This window comes from Oreochromis aureus, linkage group 2 (assembly GCF_013358895.1).
Source record: "Oreochromis aureus strain Israel breed Guangdong linkage group 2, ZZ_aureus, whole genome shotgun sequence".
Classification (NCBI taxonomy): domain Eukaryota; kingdom Metazoa; phylum Chordata; class Actinopteri; order Cichliformes; family Cichlidae; genus Oreochromis; species Oreochromis aureus.
The window spans coordinates 6,433,577-6,453,431 of NC_052943.1; the positions used below are offsets into that span (position 1 = coordinate 6,433,577).

General features: G+C 41.0%; 1 protein-coding gene across 5 annotated transcripts in view; it reads right to left on the reverse strand.

Moving 5' to 3' along the window:
- Positions 1-19,855, reverse strand: part of ablim3 (actin binding LIM protein family, member 3) — a 44,108-nt gene that overhangs the window by 19,645 nt on the left and 4,608 nt on the right. For all 5 annotated transcript variants that reach the window (XM_031733340.2, XM_039616190.1, XM_039616186.1 and 2 more), the window contains exons 2-3: positions 15,125-15,259; positions 2,283-2,466 (exon numbers count right to left, since the gene is read on the reverse strand). In XM_031733340.2, coding sequence (XP_031589200.1) covers positions 2,283-2,466; positions 15,125-15,259 — 319 coding nt within the window. The remainder of the gene's footprint in view (positions 1-2,282; positions 2,467-15,124; positions 15,260-19,855) is intronic.

Genomic DNA, 19,855 nt, shown 5'->3' on the forward strand with positions numbered 1-19,855 from the left:
TAAAGCTGAAGCAGTTATGACAAAGAAGTCAAAGTGGAATAATGATAAGGACACAAAAGAAGAGAAGGCGATGTGGTTGATGATTAAAGAGTGCTAAGATTATCATTTGTGAATAATGCGAATGATGAAGAAGAAGAAAGAGCAAAGGAGGTGCGTCCAGAAGGAAGACAGGAGTGAAAGATGAGGGGAAGAAAGGACGTACAAGATGGAACAGTCAGCAATGTGACAGGGGGCAGACGGAGCACGAAAGAAGAGATTCACCCTTTGGCTTCTTGCTGTCTCTTCTAGTTTACTCCACATACACTGACAACACATACACACACATCCCTGTCACTGCCAGCGCTGCTCCACTGCCTGTCTCTGTCCTGCTGGTATCATTTCAGTTTTTTTGGGGGGGGGGTTTGTTTTTTGTTTTTTGCCCACAGCTGCTGGATCTGAATGTGTGTTTATCAGGCAATGTCAAGCAGATACCCGACAACAATCTCTACTCTACTGGAAGACGATACTATAAGTAAGCTAAAAGGCTGCTTGCTTATTCACAAGGAGGCGCCACAGCAGGTACCTCTGCATGTTTGATTTGTCCGATTTTTTACGCCCTGATGCCCTTCCGGACGCAACCCCGCAAGGGATTTGTGTCTTCTCCCAGGATCAAAGCAGGGATCTTTCGCTTGTTAGGTGAATGTGTAAACCACTACAATATGATTTACTCTGGATACTGTTAGTAAAGATCCTTATAATGTAAACAACACATTAAAAACCAGTCAGCAAGTGAGGGGGTGCAAATGAGAGACAGGTTATCCCATATATACAGCATGCTCTGAAGCGAAAGCGAGTGACACGGTTAAATAAAATAAAGAAAGGAGCCAACATTGATGCTGAGATTTCATTCTGAAGGAGCTTAACATGAACACTGATGGAGTTCATAGGAGAGATGACCTACTTTTACTAAACCTAAAAGCGCGATACAGCAGGTCAGCTTCCTATCTTTCCTACACTTGAGCTTTCCAATCACGTGTTTGCTGACATTCAGAAGATGACTCATAAGTTAATTATTAAATCCTCCATGAAAAAAGTCAGTCAATTAGCCAATTCTTGTTTTTAAAGATGCAACTTTTGCTGCGTCACTTCAGGTCTTGAGGCTGAAAATAGTGACTCATAGCAGAAAAGTAAAAAACAGTCATGCGTTTCTTATTCAGTGCCTCCACAATCTGTTTGCTATTTCCCGTCGCCTCTATCATGCTGTTCTCTAACAAATTACTAATGAAGTCTCACAGAATAGACTGAGAAAAGCACAGATACTCTACAGAAGTCAATCGGCAGGTCTCACATATCTTTTGTGCAATACATAAAGCAGCAGGCTAAGTGCATGCTGCAAATAGTAGCTACCAATAACAATATTATACTGTTTATTTGTTATAATTCTACATATCCAATTCCAAGCTAATCAAAAATAACTAAGATAACTGTTGCATAGGCAACTTTTATTCACATCAAGTTTGTTTATTTGTTTGTTTATTTATAAGGAACCCCATTAGCTTCCACAACAGTGGTTGCTAGTCTTCCTGGGGCCCAAGCCATCAAATACAATCAAATAAAATGTTACGCAATAAAGTGGATGCAAAATATCCACATAAGTGATAATACATTTTCTGCTTTGCAATAACTGGTTAACATTGACTAGCAGATGAGCCAGACATTGTTGTGTCATTCTGAATCGGTGGAAACCAAAGCAGAGGAAAAAGAGACTCTGTATCATCTTTAAATCTTCCAACATGGCCAAATTTATTATATATATATTGTATATATATATTGTATTATATAATATAATACAATATACATTTGCCAAGATAACTACAGCGCAACCTAGAGCACAATTTGGGTGCTCTAGGTTGTGTGCATGTTGTGTGCATGTTTTGCCAAAAACAGACTAATACTCTAGGAGGAGTGACAAATCCTGTGAAAATAACAAATGTGACCTTGACCTTGGGCAAACTGTGGGTGAAGGCCCCTTAAAGGTCAGATTAAATTCTGACCAGTACTGTAGGATGACTAGCAATTGTTATGACTTGTTGTGAACTGTGGACAGATGGACGGACAGACTGGAAGTCATCGATCGCTTGAGCTAAAATTCATATTTCAGAATAAAGTTCTTGTGCTCTTCTTCACTCTTTCGGGTGCACATAAACATCATCAGAATACATCAGAGAATATATATCAGTGCTTCCCAAACAAGACACTCAAATATAGTGTTATGTGTCTGTTTTTAGAAGGAACATACATACCTGCAAACACTGCAGACAAAGCACTTGGGGTGGTACGTGCGTCCCAGAGCAGAGACCACTTCTCCCGTGATGAAGGCATCACAGCGGTCACAGCGTGTACCGTACAAACGCTGATAGTCTGCCGTACAGATGTATTCGCCCTTCTTCTGGAAGAAGCCAGATTGTGCTAAATCACAGTTACACACTGTGGACAGAATGGTGAGAGACAGGAAAAGTGGGACATTGGAAACAGTAAGGCATACAAAACAGAATTCTATATGTCTGTTTTTAATTCTATTTTTGGTTTTCTGCTTTAAGAGAACACATTTTTCTTTATCTGTCATCTGCTCTTTTTCTCTTTGTTCCACTACCTAAACATGTTTTTTTCAGTCAGCACTTTTTTCATTCAGTCTGAGCGCCCTCCTTTTTTACCTGTTTGTGTGTGTATAAGTGTGCTTGGTTGTGCTGTGTGTGTCTGTTTGTCTTCACACATGGCTGCTAGGGAAGTTATTCAGTTCCAGACAGTGGTGAGCCAATTTGCAGTGATGGGAATATAATTATATAATCAGTGGAAAAGTCATTTTGTGCTAAACAATGTGAAGAAGGAGACAAAACAACAAACCACAAGCTCCCAGCATCATCAGGACATCCACTACGGTCTCATTACATTTCACTGGAGAAGACATCAACATTTCTTGCTGTGTATGCACAAGGTAAGTGCTCAGTTTGTGTATGTGTTTCTATATATTGTGGATCCTAAGCAGACAGTACGTGCTACAGCCCTTTGCTGTGTAACTGAGAGGGAATTCCAGTGGGTGTAACAATATAGCCAAGAGGCGTTTTCACAGATCAGCGGCCGGCGTGGTCTCTAGTTTCTTCCTATGCGGTTAACCAACAGGAAAAGCTGACAATTACTGGAACCTCTGACTGAAAAAACTATTATTACCTGACATATATTGCACTAATGAAGGTCATTAGAGAGGTACTTGTATAAACATTTAGTTTTTTTTATTGTTTTAGCCAAATGAGAAATTCTTGAAACCAACATAAAGAGTATTTAAACCTTTGCCAATGCTGAACTTCACCCTCGCTTTCGGCATTATAGCTTTGACCCAGTAATTACTCATTTGCTGACACGGGCACTGTAATTAGACTTCTGTATAGTATACAATTATCATGTAACATAGCAGCAACCACTGTAACAGTCCAGATGGCAAAGCTTCAGATGGAGCCAACCATCATACTTATCTTCTCACTAAACATATTGGTCTAATATCAAATAGGGGTCTATTTTCTACATGCAAAACAAAATCTGAATCGAAATCTGATGTTTTTTTTCCCACATTTCAGTGTGAACACATGTCCATACACATCAGACTGAACTCAAAACGTCAGTTTGCATGTTTAAGGTTGGTAATGTCACAAACCATAATTTAATTCTAGTTTGACAACAAGCTGAATTTCTTACTTCAGGCTGTTTTGTAGAAGTCTTTCCTTGCTGCTTTATAGGCTCCCTTACAGAATCCATATGTGTATCCCCAAAGCAGGTGAGTTGTGTGCTTATATGTACATGGCAAAGGAGTGGTAACTTAATTCATTATTCATAACAATTGATTATATCTGACTCAGAGACTCAGCGTACAATCTGTGCTTTTCTATATCTCAGACCTTTACAGTCATGTGAAAAAGCAAGTGGAAGAGGACTTTATGCAGTTCTATGCATAAAGGAAAAACTAAGTACACCATTACTGCTTCTACAGGCATCAAGAGGTTAAGTATCACCAGATGCACTTGAATAGGTGATCATCATCAAGTGACCACCTCTATGAAACCAGAAGTTGTGACAGTTTGCTGTTTAGGAGTGTTTCAGATGTGTCTTAACACAATCCCTAAATCTTCCCAGGAAGATTATTAAAAACAAACATCCCTAGAAAATTCACCGAGAGGTCAGATTTTGCAATGCTCAGTGGAACTGCAAAAAACAATCATCTCAGACTTTACAGACCTCAGTTAGCATTTTAGATCTTAAGGTTCATGACAGTAGAATTAGCCACAGGACCTGGGCACAGAGCAGTTATTGAGTTGACCATGAACTCCTCTTTATGCCAAAGTATTCTAGACTCAAATGTGAGGCCATCTGTCCTATAGCTGAAGCTTTGCTAAAACTGGATCATGCAACAGGACAGTGATTCCCAAGCACAGCAGAAAATCTACAACAGAACACCTGAAAATGAAAAGAAGCAAGGTGTTGTAGAGGCAAAGTCCAGACCTCATTGCTGTGGTGGGACTTTAAAAGTGCATTAACAAACAACTGCAAACCGCAATGAACTGAAGCATTGTTGTGAAGAAGAGGGGGACAAAATTCCTCCAAAACAACAATTATTCCAAGTGGTAAAGGTGGTTCTACAAGATACTAAATCATGAAGTGTAGTTAATTTTCACAGGAGTGCATAGAGTCCTGTGAAAGTAACTAACAACATATGGCAGCAGTTAGACAGAAAATAAATAAAACCCATCCTACAGGACGATAAGTGACTGTTAAATTATCACTACACCTAGACAGAATATTCAGTGTTTATGATGTCAGGAAATTATGTATTAAAAACTATATCAACACCATAAGCAGTAGGTCTGAGCTGGTAAGTATTTATGAACTCTTTTTGACATGATAGTTTTATTGTGCTTGTTCTATGTGGAAACATCACCTGCCGAACACAGAGACTCTTGCACAAATGATCTCAAAAACACAGGTGAACTTCTGGTGTTGTTGGACCAGAGCAGATTCTGTGCAGAAATACATCACATGTCCCTGGTGAAGCAGGAAGTCTTGCAAGCAATGGTCAGTGAGTTAGAAACACATCCAGCATTTGCCTCCCATGTTTCTAAATTTGAACTCCAGTGTGTGTTTCTGTGTGTGTTTAATTTTCATTCAGATGTTTTAATTAACTGATGATGGAGCGGCGGCCTAAACAAGATGTACCCTTTGTCCTATGATAGCTGGAATAAGCCTCCCACCACGACCCTGACCTCAATAACAGTAAAAGAAAATAATGCATTGATATATGAATGCCATGATGTTATTTTGTGAAACTCTGGACGCATGAGAAATTCTCCTGTGTTTCTACACTGAAGCCAAACCACTGACTATCATCATCACATGTAAAGGAAATATTAGCTTTATGGAAAATCAGGAGGTTAACAGTATCAGGTTAACTGCTGCTAAATGACTGCCACAGTAAATAAATATCTCAATTTACCAAGGCATCACTCTTCTTACGGTGGAATGAATCACCTTCAATACCAATAACTTACTGATAATAAATGGATTTATACTGGCCACATACTACAGAGACTGAGCTGCTGCTCTAGGCAGTACTTGGCTCCCTATAGCCGCCCAGTTTTCAATTTTTGTTGGCAGGCTGAGAGTTCACAGACACGCAGACATACACATAAACCCTTCAAAGGGGCTCATTTAATCTCAAGCTGTTTATGAGTGGAGCACATTGACTTAATGGTGTAATAAAAGATCAATGGGCCCTCACTTAAAAACAAAACAATCTCCCTCAGGAGGATGGAAACACATAAATCCATCCCCGATGAGGTGGCACACTGCGTATGCAGAGATAGCATGACAGAACTGGACAGCGTGCACTCTGAGACGCGATCACAGCAGATCTTTATCATTTTGACAGGTCATTGGCATTGAGGAAAAGTGGGTGCAGATTTGCAGTAGAGGAGAAGATCCATAAGGAGATCCACAGCTCTCAGATATAAAATAGCTTGTTTATATAAGTGTGTGTGTGCCTGCGCCAACCACATTTCCAGAACCACTGAACAATGGCACATAGCTTCAAAAAGTGCCTCGACTGCATTTTGAGCCAGACTTACTAAGGCTCTTACCAGAAACCCAAATCACAGGCTATCCAGTTCCTTTACGGAAAAAAGGGAATGAGAGGGTAAATATTTCCACATCTATTAATGTTTTCACCATGGAAAAAAAAAAATAAAAATCATTGTGTCTTGAAATGCCATTCACTTAATAAAAACAATGTTTTCATCTTCTCAAACTAAATTGAAGTCATTGACTGGTTTAATTTCGTCTGGTTCTCGCTTGCCTCTCTCTTTTCCTTTCGCTCAGCCTCTCCACCCTCGTTCTCAAAATGATTTGCTTTTTAGTCTCGGCCCAGATTGATTTCTAAATAAGTGAAATCTGCTCAATTAGCCTAATGCACTGTATGCATTAGCATACGGATGCTGGATCAAATCACAGCTGGCTGAATTGATCAGCTCAGCCTGGATTGGACGGGAGAGATGCGTGGTTCACCTGTTGGCTTATCGGGCTGTTTTCTTCAGACGATAAGCCGGTTGCATTGCAAAGGACGTCCCCCCCTTACCCAGTTGCCAGGAGGACATAAACCTTCCACGGTTGCCCTAGAGACAGCTAGGTCCCAGTTTGAGTGATGAGGTGGTGGTGGTACTGGTGGTAGCTCATTCGGAGAAGCTTTAGTTGAACGGGGAGCTGTAAATACCAAACCTCGTCTTTTATAATCTGATGATCTGCAGCCAGATTCTCTGTTACTGTAATTGTGACATAAAGGATTATACCATGGTCTGATTTATATAGTTCTAACCTGAACAAACAACTTTTAGCAGACATTAATGATGAAATGAGAATTTTTGTAGCTTATTAACCTGTAGCAACTCTTTTTTTATTGGATTTAAAGACTTTCCACGATATTTCTGTAACTACAACCATGCCTATTACTACGAATCAATCATTACATCAGATCAAACTACGAGTATTGCTTGTTTGCTTGAACAGGGTAATCACTTTGTAATGTGCACCTGAGTGAGTAACCAAAAGAAAATTACACTTTTTAGATATTTGAAAAAAAGTGCCATTCATAACACTTTCCTAAAAAGCTTTCCACTTTTACAAGCCTACTCAGAAGGAGTCCTTCTACTTTCCAAGTGCTCCTTATTCAACCGTGACCATCAGGCATATTTTCTAAGCTCATCCCTCAGAATTTTAGGTGCCAGCACAGTGGGTGGAGTTGGGACTGAATCCGGTGTCTCTGCTGCTGCTACACAGTTGTGGCCCAGCTTGGCTCTAAGAAGAAAGATTTTGGTAAGAGCCACACAACCAGCACCACATGGGTGCGGGCACACACTCATAAAAACAAGAGCCCAGCACAACCGACTGAAAACTTTTCTGGTCTGTTTTAATATCCTCTGAATAGACCGTGGGGATTTTTACTGCGCACATCCCACATCGATGTGCAAAACTCAAAAGTCAATAAAAAGACTTTTTGTTTGTTTGTGTAAGAAATGTGCATTATCCCGTGGAGACGTTGCTAGATTTATTGTCACTTAAATGCCTAAATAAAGACCAGCTTTGCAGAACCAAATTAGATCAAACACTTAATTTCATCTATTTGCTTGTTTTATGCTCCCTCCCTGAATGACATGCTAATGAGGGAAACCAAAAGATGACGCTCCTCTTCTTGATGTATTTCATTCTGGGGCTGTGCAGGAAGCATCTAGAGATCATAAGTCTCCTTATTAGAGGTTAACATGTAGGCTGGTGTCTGCAGCTGTGGTCATTATAACAGCACTGATTAGGCATCCACGGGGGGTCTGCCTGATTGGGTATTTATCTCCAGCCAACAGACGCAATTAAAATTCCCTTCTGAAAGTCAGCCCAGGCCGGAACTCCAAAATAGTCCCGACAACCCCCCCACCCCCACCCCCATTTCTCCCTTCTCTTTCTGTGCCTTTCCGTTTCAAGACTGCTTCCAAATTTTTGTGGCTCTGAGCACAAGGTCTCCGCTTTATCTCAATTTGCACCCTCTCTTCTCACCACTACAGAGCTGTACCTCGACGCAACCTCGCCTTTTTTTTACAGTGTTCCTTCCCTTGCTCTGTCTGTCACTGTGACTTTTTCCCACTGCTTATTACGCCACACTTAGGTTTTCATAATACGCTATTAAGTGAATTGACTTGCTTATGCAGTACCGAAAAGTAGCCTCGCGGCACATTTTAATTGCTGTCAGCATTGTGCTAATTTCCCAGCCTTTTGCAGGATAATACAGGCAGTGACAGATAGTTTAGCAAAGGGACATTTAGTAGTGGGGCAGTGACAAGTTTCATTAGAGAAAGAACTTCAGACGCACATCTGTGGTACCAACATGGGGCCTTCGCTGCCCTCTCCCTGTCCCCCCGGATCTGAGGCTCTCTGACAGGAGGGAACACTTCAAGAGTAAATAATGTGTTTTCTCAAGTTGTGCCAAATCGTGGGGCGGTGGAAGAAGGGGTCAGACAAACAGGAAGAGGAGACAGACAAAAGGCACACTAGCAGCTCTGTGAGGCACTGCGCTTCAATCTCAATACTCTTAACAGACGTACAGTTGATATGCAGGTAATGCAGGTTGAGCTTTTGCACATATTTTTACAGTGCATGCAGTATAGCTAGATGCTAAAGCTCGCTACTTAGCAATATGCATACAAGTTCTTGATGAAAATTATTGGGGCAAACCAAACGTGAACTGATGATAGCATGAATTCATTGTCTATGAAGAATTTATAGATCCATGCCAAATTTGTGACAATTAATCAGGGGAATTCAGTAAATAACTAAACTTCTGATCCACATCAAGAGATTTAATAAGGTTCACCTATCCAGTAGTTTTTGGGATATTTTTGTCTGGATCGACTGGCCAGTGCTGCCATCCCTAGAGCTCTGCTTCGAGCACGTCTAAAGGAAAACGGCAATAGAAGACAGACGGAGATGTTTTTATAGGAAAGGGCAAGAGAAGGAGGAGGTGGGTGGGCAGCTAAAGGCTAAAGCAGAGAGAAAGCATGCATGAGTGGCAGGGCTTCCCTCATATTTGGCTGCTGTAGTTGATGGAGACAGATGGTTGCCCAGCGGAGTCTCTTCATACCAGCAGACCAGCCCTGCTGCTGAGGCCTTCAGCTTTTAACCCTAAGAGAGCTGATGAGAGATTCTGAGGGGAAGGGAAAACAAGACATGAACGAGATCACAGACACACAGAGACAGCCAGACGGCTACAGATGACGCTTTGAAATAAGCCCTAAACATGCTCCAGTTGTCGGTATGTCCGAATGCGCTCGTCTAACACGGCTTCTTCTTTACAATCAAGAAAAGACTCCTTCTCTGAAGAAGACACTTGCACACCTAGGAAGCTGCACCTCACTGTGCCAAGCAAACACACACAGACACACCTAGAGGAAACAGAAAGCGTCTCAGTATGTGAAAGCCCTCAGGACCAAAACACTTTGGGAGAAATGAACAGAGGTATAATCCCTGCCATCTGAACCAAATCCAGAGTCGTCAGGGAAAAGCGCTACTTCCTGCCACACTCCCTTCTCCCTCCGCCGGAATCTCTCCCTAGCAACCATGCATTGGCGTGGTGATTGGACCGGCGTACCAGCGGTTGCTATAGCTACAGGAAGCTCCCCTTTCCTGTAACCCCCCACGTTTTTTGTTTTTTTTTTGCTTTTTCTGTGTCTGTCTCTCTGTTTCTCCTCATAACCTTGCTGTCTTTGTTTTTCTCTTTATTTCTCTCTTTGTTTTCTTTTTTTATTCTACTCCCCACTGTACTTCTCTCCATTACAGTCTCTCCCCTTGCCTTCAGAGAGCAGTGGCAGTACAGTACAGTAGATGTTATTATGATGGGGGCTGATGGCATCCAAAGGGAGGCTGGATTGACTGAGACAGATCTGCAGAGAAAGAGCCAAAGATGCTGCTGCTTTATAAAAGCCCCGGTGAGAATATCAGCCAGAAAGGGTGCATTAGCAGAGCAGTCAAGTATTTATCTGACCTGTCTGAATAAATCTTCTATTCCCCTCAGCGCTGTTTTATGAGAGAAATCTGCTTTGTCTCAGAAAATAAATAACTACCGGGAGCAGGTTTGCAGTTTATGTGCAAACGTGTCTGTGTTTGCATCTGTCTCCTGCTCTGTTTGGATATTTGCTTCTCTGTGTCTGTGTTCTTTGTTAGTCTGTGAGCTGGCTGCATAGGCAGCAAGCACCTTGATTTATGTTTGAGTTAGCCTTATGCTTGTGACACTGACAGGCTCCCTCTGTTTTTGCTGGAATCTAAGAGTGCCAATTATGCTTTGGGTAAATGTGGTCACTATGTCACTGAACCAGTATGCACTAGTCAGCCCATACAGCAGTAATAGAACACTCCATCGTCACACACTATAGCCAGCTGCTGACAAGTGCTACAGGATGCATGTATTCAGGAGCTGTTTAATCATTCTGTGAGCTGGCTTCTGTCTTCAGCGTTTTCCAGACTTCTTCTTCTTTTTTTTCTCGATATTTTCCAGCTGATTGCGTGGCTGCTTTTTCATGCCGTAATCAGCTGTGGTATAATGGGTTCAAATGAGATGATTAGTGATCTGTTCCTCCTCTAACTAATGCATGAGAGATAAATTATGGTAATGTAGCATGCAGAAGGTTCATAAGAGTGGGCAAAGATAGAGGGAGGATGAAATGATCAATGATGTGGCTATATGTCTATATGTGTTTTTACATTCTAAGAGAATGTGGGTGACAGTAACTGAGAGTATCAGACTGTTTAAGACTGAATGATCAGGAGCTATTCAGTGAGGCATAGTCAGCCCTTTTGAGGAGAAAAAGAGGCTGGATGGAATACAGACAGAAAAGGAGAAGTAGGAAAAACAGGAGGGAGATTTTATGTCATAGTTTCACAGTGGAGATGAAGGAAATGGTCAAGGTCAATAACCTGCGCACTCATTCTGATTTTTAAAAAGAAAAAAAAGGCCTGGAAAGAGCAAAATCAAATGATGAAACACACCCCGGTCTCAAAGTTCATAACCAGGAGTGATAGATAAAGATATTGGCTGCAGGGCAGTGAATTTTCACTACGGTGTGTTGGCATAATACAGTTTAGCCATTAGCCTCCAAATTGCACACACCGCTTGCCAATGTCATCCTGCCCTGAGATGAGAAATTGATTTCATGCTTGGGTGACTGTCATGAGGAAAAAGAAAAAGATGGAGAAAGCAAAAGAGAGAGACAGAAGAAGAATAAAAAAAAATGACAGATGGACAGACGTGAAAAATCTTACCAATGCATTCAGGACAGAGAACAAACTAAAAGCAGCGACTGGCAACGCAGACAAAAGGGGAAAGATGGAGTTTGCGAAGTTCAACAGAACATGGAACATGTTTGTGTGTGAGGGGGATTTACACACTGAACAATAAAAGCTTTAGAAAACTGCTGGGTGTGCAGAAGTCCATACGGGAGAGCATATTATGGGCAGGTTTGTGTCAGAGCCTGGCCACACAATAGTCCCCCATTGCCTCATGGGAACAGGAGAACTGTCTGGAACACGAGGGGAGAGATTTGTCAGATAGGTGTAGGCTAAGATGATGCGATCAGTGACAGCTTTCCATTAGCGTCGCGCTGCTACGAGTGCGAGGAAGAGGAAGAAAAGAAAGTGAGAATCAGACTGGCATTATACTCAAGTGATGATGTAATGTTTAGGCGACACAAACGACACCCCCATCCCCCCTCTTTTTCTCTTTTCTGCTCGGTTTCGGTGCTCTGCCCCCCTTTTTCTCTGGGGCACAGAACAGAGCCTTTCGATTGGTTAATAGGACCATAGAGATGCTGAGAATATCCACCAACCAGGGCCCGGGTGCCCCTTCACATCGTTACCACAGCAACCCCACACAACCACGGTGAGCGTGCACACATGTATACAGTAGACGTGCGCGCTTATAAACACGACTGCATGTGTGCACAATAAGCTTTTTTCTTTTTTTCTTTGTTTTTTTTACATGTGTGACAGCTAGATGTAACAACAATCCTCTGATGAATAAGAGTTTATCAACTGTAGAACGTCTGGGAGCTGCACAGCACTGTAGTGCAGAGAATAAATAAACCCAACTTACCCAGCATTGCTTCATGATTAACTAAAGACTACTCAGGACATTTAATTATGTAAAAAGGTTGTCAGGGTGTTAAAAAAAGAAAAAGACAGTTGTCCTGTCTCACAAAAAAACAGGAAATGAAAAAAAAAAAGAAATAATATTTTTTCTGAGGTTTTTTTTTTCATTTTTTTAAAATTCATTTGCACTGAATAATGTTTACAGTGGCAGAGTTTGCACAATTCTAATGAGCTTGAAACTCAGATTTTGGTACGACAGCATTTATTTTTTGGCACAGCCTGAACTCTCTGAGCAAAGCTTTCTTGTCATTTGCTTAAGTAGTCTACAGGAATAGTTCTCCAGGCTTCTTGAAGGACATTCCAAAGCTCTTTTTTGGATGTCGGCTGCCTTTAGTTCCATTCTCTGTCAAAATTATCCCACACTGCTTCAAAAATGTTGGGGTCTGAGCTCTGGGGCAGCCAATCACTGACTCACAGTACTCCATTGTGTGGTTTTTCTATCCAGGTATGCTTTTACTGCATTGGCATTGAGTTTGGGATCATTGTCAGGCTGAAAAATGAAGGCATGAAGGCAAATTTATGGTTCAGCAGGGGTAGTGTATTCATAGTCCGCTGGTAGTCCCGGGATAACCCGTGCACCTGCAGAGAGCTCTGTTATCAGATGTAAGCAGTGTACAAAGTATGTGGTACAACCAGTCTGTGGACCACTCTTACTTGTGCTATTGTTGGTGCGTCAGCCAGCCGTGGAGAAGAGTGAAACTATAACATTCAAAGAGCTGATGGGAAACCAGTGTTAAAAACAATAAAAGGTGTCCACTGCTGTCTGTGCTTTTCATGCAGTATTTTTTGATCTTTGAAGTTTTTTCTGCAGTCCTCCTGTTCCTGGTGAGCTCCTCCAGCATACCTGTCAACCAATCAGCATTTGGCTAACTTCACGTCACTGGATGCAGTGACTGGATGCAGTTAGGATTTTGGAGGACTACAAAGGAGCAGGTCTGCGGGGTAAAAAACCCCCTTGACAGACACATTTACAGGACCCTAAATTACGCTTTAACAGTCGTACACTTTCACAATGTTAATGCTTGCTGGATGAAAATCTGCATAGATGCATCTGATAGATGCATCTATCAGCTCATTTGTTTCCTGTTTCTTAAGGGCATGACTTTCAGAAACAGTTCATTTGATTTTTTCAAGCTCCATCACTTGTTTTTTTTTTGTCCTTCAATTGTGCAGTTTCTTCAATTTTTTTTAAGGACATGCTGCACAGGATGCTGAGATTTGCTAAGCTTTCAGCTAATAGCTCTTTTTGTTCTTGTTTTGTTGGTGCAAACATAAAGTTTTAGGCTTGTCAAACTGCTTTATTTTTGGCACTTTTCAAATATTCATATAAAGAAATGGGAAAAATGATGTGTTTTTGCAACAGACTGATGCTAGCAAAGTGCCTAAAGATACAAAAAATGCTTCTTTGCTAAGCTGTTATGCGTAACGCAACACTGGTTCATCCCTCGCCATTTTTGAGCTTGAATACTTTGTACGTCAGTATTAAAGGGCTTTATAAAAAATATTCCTTTAAAAATGGTCAGGTACAATAACTGAACTGAGAATGATTGAAAAAGTAGCCAATGTCCACAGAAAATTTTTTAAAGACCTTTACAAACTATTAATTAAGACCACTTTAAACATTTACAAGAAAGCTTGGCTGCTTGGAAGGAAAATATAAAGAAATGAGGCGTGGCTCAAGACTCTTTTAGCACACTGTCAATTGATTTGGGTGTATATAATTGCATGCGCATGTACAAAACGTTTGCTCCAAATCCCTTGTAGAGCATTAAACGATAATAAACCATTCCTCTACGCAACTTGTGCAACTAATGCAAACATATTACAGAAAAGATGTAGCAAGGCGATTCCTTTTTCATTTGTCCTGTAGCAGTTTTGGTCTCAAATGTCACAAAGAACTGATAAGTAACCCACAACTTACTGACTGTCTTTGTTTTAGTGTGGAACTATTAACATAATTCTGAGAACGCTTGCTCAAGGCTGTACAGCAGCGTGACAAACAGCATTCCTCGCTTCTTTCATTTCCAGTTTTCATGTTACACATGCACAGACACTTGCTTATCACGAGCCCCTTTCAGACTTGCCCTTCACTCTGCAAATGTTGCCAATTGTACATGTCAGTTTTGCATTTGAAATGAACTATGAGTCAGTCTGATTTTTGCTGAGCTAAATAAAAATATAAATCCCATTCATCAGACTGTCAACCTCCTAAATTTCCCTCAATTTGAATGTCAGTTGGTCACAGTGTGAATACATTTTGCCTCCAAAGTCTAGAGCATAACCAGTGTACATTTTACCTGGGTGTGTAGTTCTCAAAATGCCAATTAACCCTGCAGTAAAACATGTCATAGAGCACGCTGCCATGTAAATGTGCTTTACACAATACACAAACACAAATTACAAAAGTGAAAGGCATTCCACACAACTCCTACACTAAGAGGGTGTGTGAGTATGTCACCATTGTTTCCATTGGAGGTCAGCGGTGCTTTTCCACTGCAAAGCTAAGTCGGTCTCATTAATCCATAGCATACAATCTCTTTTAAGTTGCCAGCAAATTAACAAGCTACCTTAGCAGGAGCCTGAGTCCCCTGCAAGGCACCTCTGATCCATTCCAATCCCCACCGTTTACTTATAGTAGCACTCAGCATGTACGCTAGAAGACGGATGAAAAAACGCATAGGCGGTATCTGCAAGCGTGCATGTGGGTGTGTGCTCAGCAGACGAAGACGTGACCAAGATAGATGTCTTGTTTCTGGCCTACCACTGGAATTCCCAGTTCTTTCTAACCATGACCACCCAGGCTTAGGAACTGTGCAAGGCAGCTCCAGTTTTTGTGAGTTTATTTAACTGATTCATTTCTTACCGGTGCAGGTGAAACACTTGACATGAAAGTGGGTCTCTTGTACTCGTACAACTTCGCCTTTGCAAACTTCCCGACATCGCTGGCACCGGATTGGTCCAGAGCTCCGCTGACCGCCTGTTGAGTCTTGGCGATAAGCTGATGAAGGCATAAAAAGAACATTTACTTAACTCAGCTATGGTCCACTAACACACACATTAAAACACAATTTTAAAAGTTGTGTTGACTGCTCCCATTCCCAGTTTACTTAAGGTTTAGTTTTCCTCTCTCTCAAAGCACATTTGCAGTTCTCAACCTCTGACAAAGTCCTAAGCTTCACAGGCCTGTTATATGTAACTGATGCTAGCTTTTAAAGACACTTTAAGTTATAGTTACTTGTATATATAACTATACAAGTATACTATATACTAGATATAACTATATATTAACCTGCATGGACATGTTGCCGTCGTTCCTGCCATTTTTTAATACTATTTCTTGATTTTTTAAATTCTTGCCCTCTTAAACTAAATTTAATCAACTTCCCCCTGGGATTAATAAAGTATTCTGATTCTAATATTCAGTATAAATGGAGCCTGGTATGAGTTCAAGCAGGCCAGGGAATCAAGCTCAGCTGCAATCGCAGCAGATGATCTTTTCTCAAAATTACATACTAATGCAGTTTGATATTGCCGTTGCTAGTCACACAAATGTGATTCAGAGAAACTATACAGTATCCACAGCATCTTCTTTAATCAGCATAATAATACTTCTGTTAATGGGTGAAAGACATAACGCGGCTTTTCATTTTCAAATGTTATCTGAGTGCACCAGGAGACTACATTACAGACTCCACTGTGTGCAGTTCAAACAATAAGATCAGTGTGTAGCTCTGTCAACACTTGCTCTGAAGCTGTGAGGTCTGACACCTATGTAAGCTTGGTAAGCTCCAGGCTTTCTCTCTCACTGTCTCTATTTTTCACACAGTTATACAGGATGACACACACAAACATATACACACACACACATATAGACAAGCACACACACAGATACACTGCTGTGTGAGTAGAGAAAGCGAGATGGATCCCCTTACCTCATTATACCTTACATGTCAGACTCCTGCAAGCCCAATAGCTATTTCACACAGTCAGGAAACCACGTTCGCACAGAAAGCCTTAAGAGTATCGGAATAAATGCAAACACAAGGGAAAAAGGTCGAAATATTCTATTAACTGAATCTAAATCTCTTAGGCTATTAAGGGCTCTTTAAAGGTCCATCTTCTCCTCTGGGTTGTAAACACACTTGAATCCACAGGCAAAGAAATGGATAATGGGCAACCAGTCATTCAATATTGAGATATATATATTATGGCAAAAGAGCTGGGATTTATCACTTATTTATCTCTATCTTTCAAAGGTGTATGAGAGGTCATACTCTCCGTGGAAGGGGTATAATGGCTGGGTAACCAGCTGGCCTTGACTACCTGAATAGCTAAGTGAAGGATTGCGCCGCTTCAGTCAAAGCAGCAGCAGCATATGGGCTGCCGTGACAGTGCTACCGATTCCATTTCACCGAGTGAATCCCAAAGGGCTGGCATCACTTAAACAGTCTAAGGGCCTTGCACATCTCAGAGTCTGAGCGCTCCTCGCGTGCCTCGAAGTTGACAACAGGATATTCACTGTGCACGTGAACACGAGGACGTGCATGTATGTATAACTGTAGCTGTGTATTTTCTCACTCTGGACAGGGTTGTGGGCACTGGAAATATGCAAGCATATTTTTCCCACTCCCCACCTCCCACACTGGAGCCTCTGTAAGTCCATAACTTTCCTCACAATGCTGGCAGCACTAACCTGACTGATAAGTGCAAAGGCGATGGTTCAAACAATAGCACTTCTGTAAAACTATCTCTTTTTTGTCTTTTTAGTTTTTTTATTAATGTAAAAAAAACCTAATCATTAACGCTGTTCCCAACAGGTGGACATGAGAGATGATGGGAACTAACGGCAGAACATGTAAGCCGTGCCAGCACCTGTAAAAGACACAGAGTATTTATTTACAGGTCTGACCTTCTTAATCTTGGCCAGAACAAACCTCTGGCACACAACACAGGTAGGTAACATTATACAAAAATTAACAATGTAGCTCAAATCTGACCGTGGTAAGGAATGGCAGTTATCAACAGATACTTAAATTATAGGCAGGGGTGAGGTAAATGGCAAGATTTTTTTTCAAACACTCAACAAGTCTGTTTTAATGATCTAGGTGCTTGTTTAACCTCTTGAATGTCTGTGACAGAAAGACAGGTCCAAAACAGCTCAGGAGCCGAAGCATTATGTAACTCTATCTAATTGTGTCAGCACGCTCACTCTCATTAACTGCAGCAAAGCTCTCCAAGTCCAAGCCCCTTATAGGCACCTCTCTAACAATCCTCCTTCCTCTCTCCTAGTGAGGTGTTGAGTCATTCTTCTAAATTATGGCCACCAGACTACCAGTTTAATCCACTGACTCCAAATCATTTGAGAGTAGCCTGGAAGAATACAGCCTTTGGTAACAGGTGATAACAACAGGGCTTTGGTCAGAGAGGCAGACAACATCCCCAGGGACTGAGAGGTTGCTGCTATTTCTACCCCTGACCTGACAGCCCCAGGGAAAGACATGCTGTGGGCTCAGTCATGAGGGATGCAGGGTAGCAATGAGAAAAAAGAATAGGACATTCTAAGCGAGCCGATACAAAGACCTTGAGGAATTAAGATGAATTATTAAAAGGAAAAGAACTGCTTTGCAATCTGTGACTACTTTCCAAAGCTTTTTCTTTGGTTTTCAAAAACTTAAATTTTTTTGTTGATATCTAACAATTTTAATTGATCTCTACTGAACAAAGACCACAGGCACTAGACGTAAATCAAGGTTAATTCATTACAGGAGCAACTTATTTGGTAGTCATCTTAAAATTTTAACTTTTATTGTTGAAAATCCATAGCATAGTAACTGCGGTTTGAGAAGTTTGCAAAAAGACTTGACTGACAGTCATTTTGATGCAAAAACATCAACTTGTAGTTTAGCAACAGAGCTGTGGTATCCGGTAAGGTAGCAGATAATCTATCACAAGCTGTGAGAATCTCATCCATAATTTTTCAGCAAGGCATCTTCCTGGACAATTAGACAGCTGGTAGCAAAACATCAATGCCTAATGTCGCTCATGTATCTGGGCGACAACTCAAACCCTTTAGAGAAAGCTGCTGATGAATTTTTGAAATTCTGCTTTTTGCCATTTTCTGATCCAGACACTAAATCCTCTTATAAAACTCTAAAGTGCCATGAAATCCAAGCGGCAACCAGCAATGCCAAAAGTTGAAGCCACTCGAGAAGTACGGCAGCTAGATGCTGGCCCTAAAAGACTCGCTTTGTTGAAATGACTGGGAAAAACCCCAACTTCTCTATGAAATATATTAGCTTTTGTTTTCTACAAGCCTGAAGTCTCATGTGTGTCTTGGTGACAAATTTTAAAAAGCATTATTTGATCAAGAACAAAATACTCAGCTTAGGTCCAGCTATTGTTACTGTCTATACAGGCTGGAGAGTAAAACCACAAGCACAGATATTGAAAAAATGTTATTGATACCAGTGCTATTATCAGTTCTGCTCATGGGTCTCATTCTTTATCGATTCCCTTAACGAGACAAGCAGGAAAACAGTAGGCCTACAGAGGTTTTCATTGTCCAAGTATGAAAACAGTGTAAAATAAAGTACAAATAAGGACTGCAGGTGACTCATTTGACTGCCATGAGCTCCATGTTATTCCTTTGCAATGCGAAACAATCTGAAAAAAAGATCCCAGAACTGATGTAGTTAGGTCCATAAATATTTGGATACTGATGTACTGAAGGTTTTTTTTTTAACCTGTTTACTGAAACATTTTCCAGTTATAGTTATATAATCGACATGGACATAATGTGTAGACTCTCAGCTTTCATTTGAGTGTATTCACATTTAAATTGGATGAAGAGTTTACAAGTTTCAGCTCTTTAACAACTGCCGTTTATTTAAAGGGACCAAAGGTAATTGGACAAAAAAACTCAAAGGCTATTTCATAGCCAGGTTCGGGCAATTCTTTCATTATGTCATTATCAATTAGGCAGATAAAAGGCCTGGAGTTGGCTTAAGGTGCAGTGCTTGCATTTGGAAGATTTTGCTGTAAACAGAAAACATGCGGTCATGCAAGTGAAACAAGCCGTCCTTAAGCTGCGAAAACAGAAAAAACCTATATGAGAAATTGCTGCACCTAACTCCAGGAGGTAGGTGTATCGATATCCAAGTCTGCAGTAAATTCAAGACTGCATGAAAGTAAATACAGAAGGTTCACTGCAAGATGCAAGCCACTCATAAGCCTCAAGAATAGAAAAGCTAGATGGACGTTGCTAAAAAGCATCTAAAAAAGCCAGTACAATAATAGAAAAACATTCCTTGGACAAGACCAAGACCAACCTCTACCAGAATGATGACAAGAAAAAAGTATGGAGAGGACGTGGAACAGCTCATGATCCAAAGCATATCATATTATCTCTAAAACATGGCGACGGCAGTGCGATGGCTTGGGTGTACATGGCTGCCAGTGGCATTGGGGGATTTATTGATGCGTTCATTGATGATGTCACACAGGTCAGAAACAGTCGAATGAATTCTGAGGTAATGAGAGACATAGTGTCTTTTCAAATCCAGCTAAATACAGTCAAATTGATTGGGCGATGTTT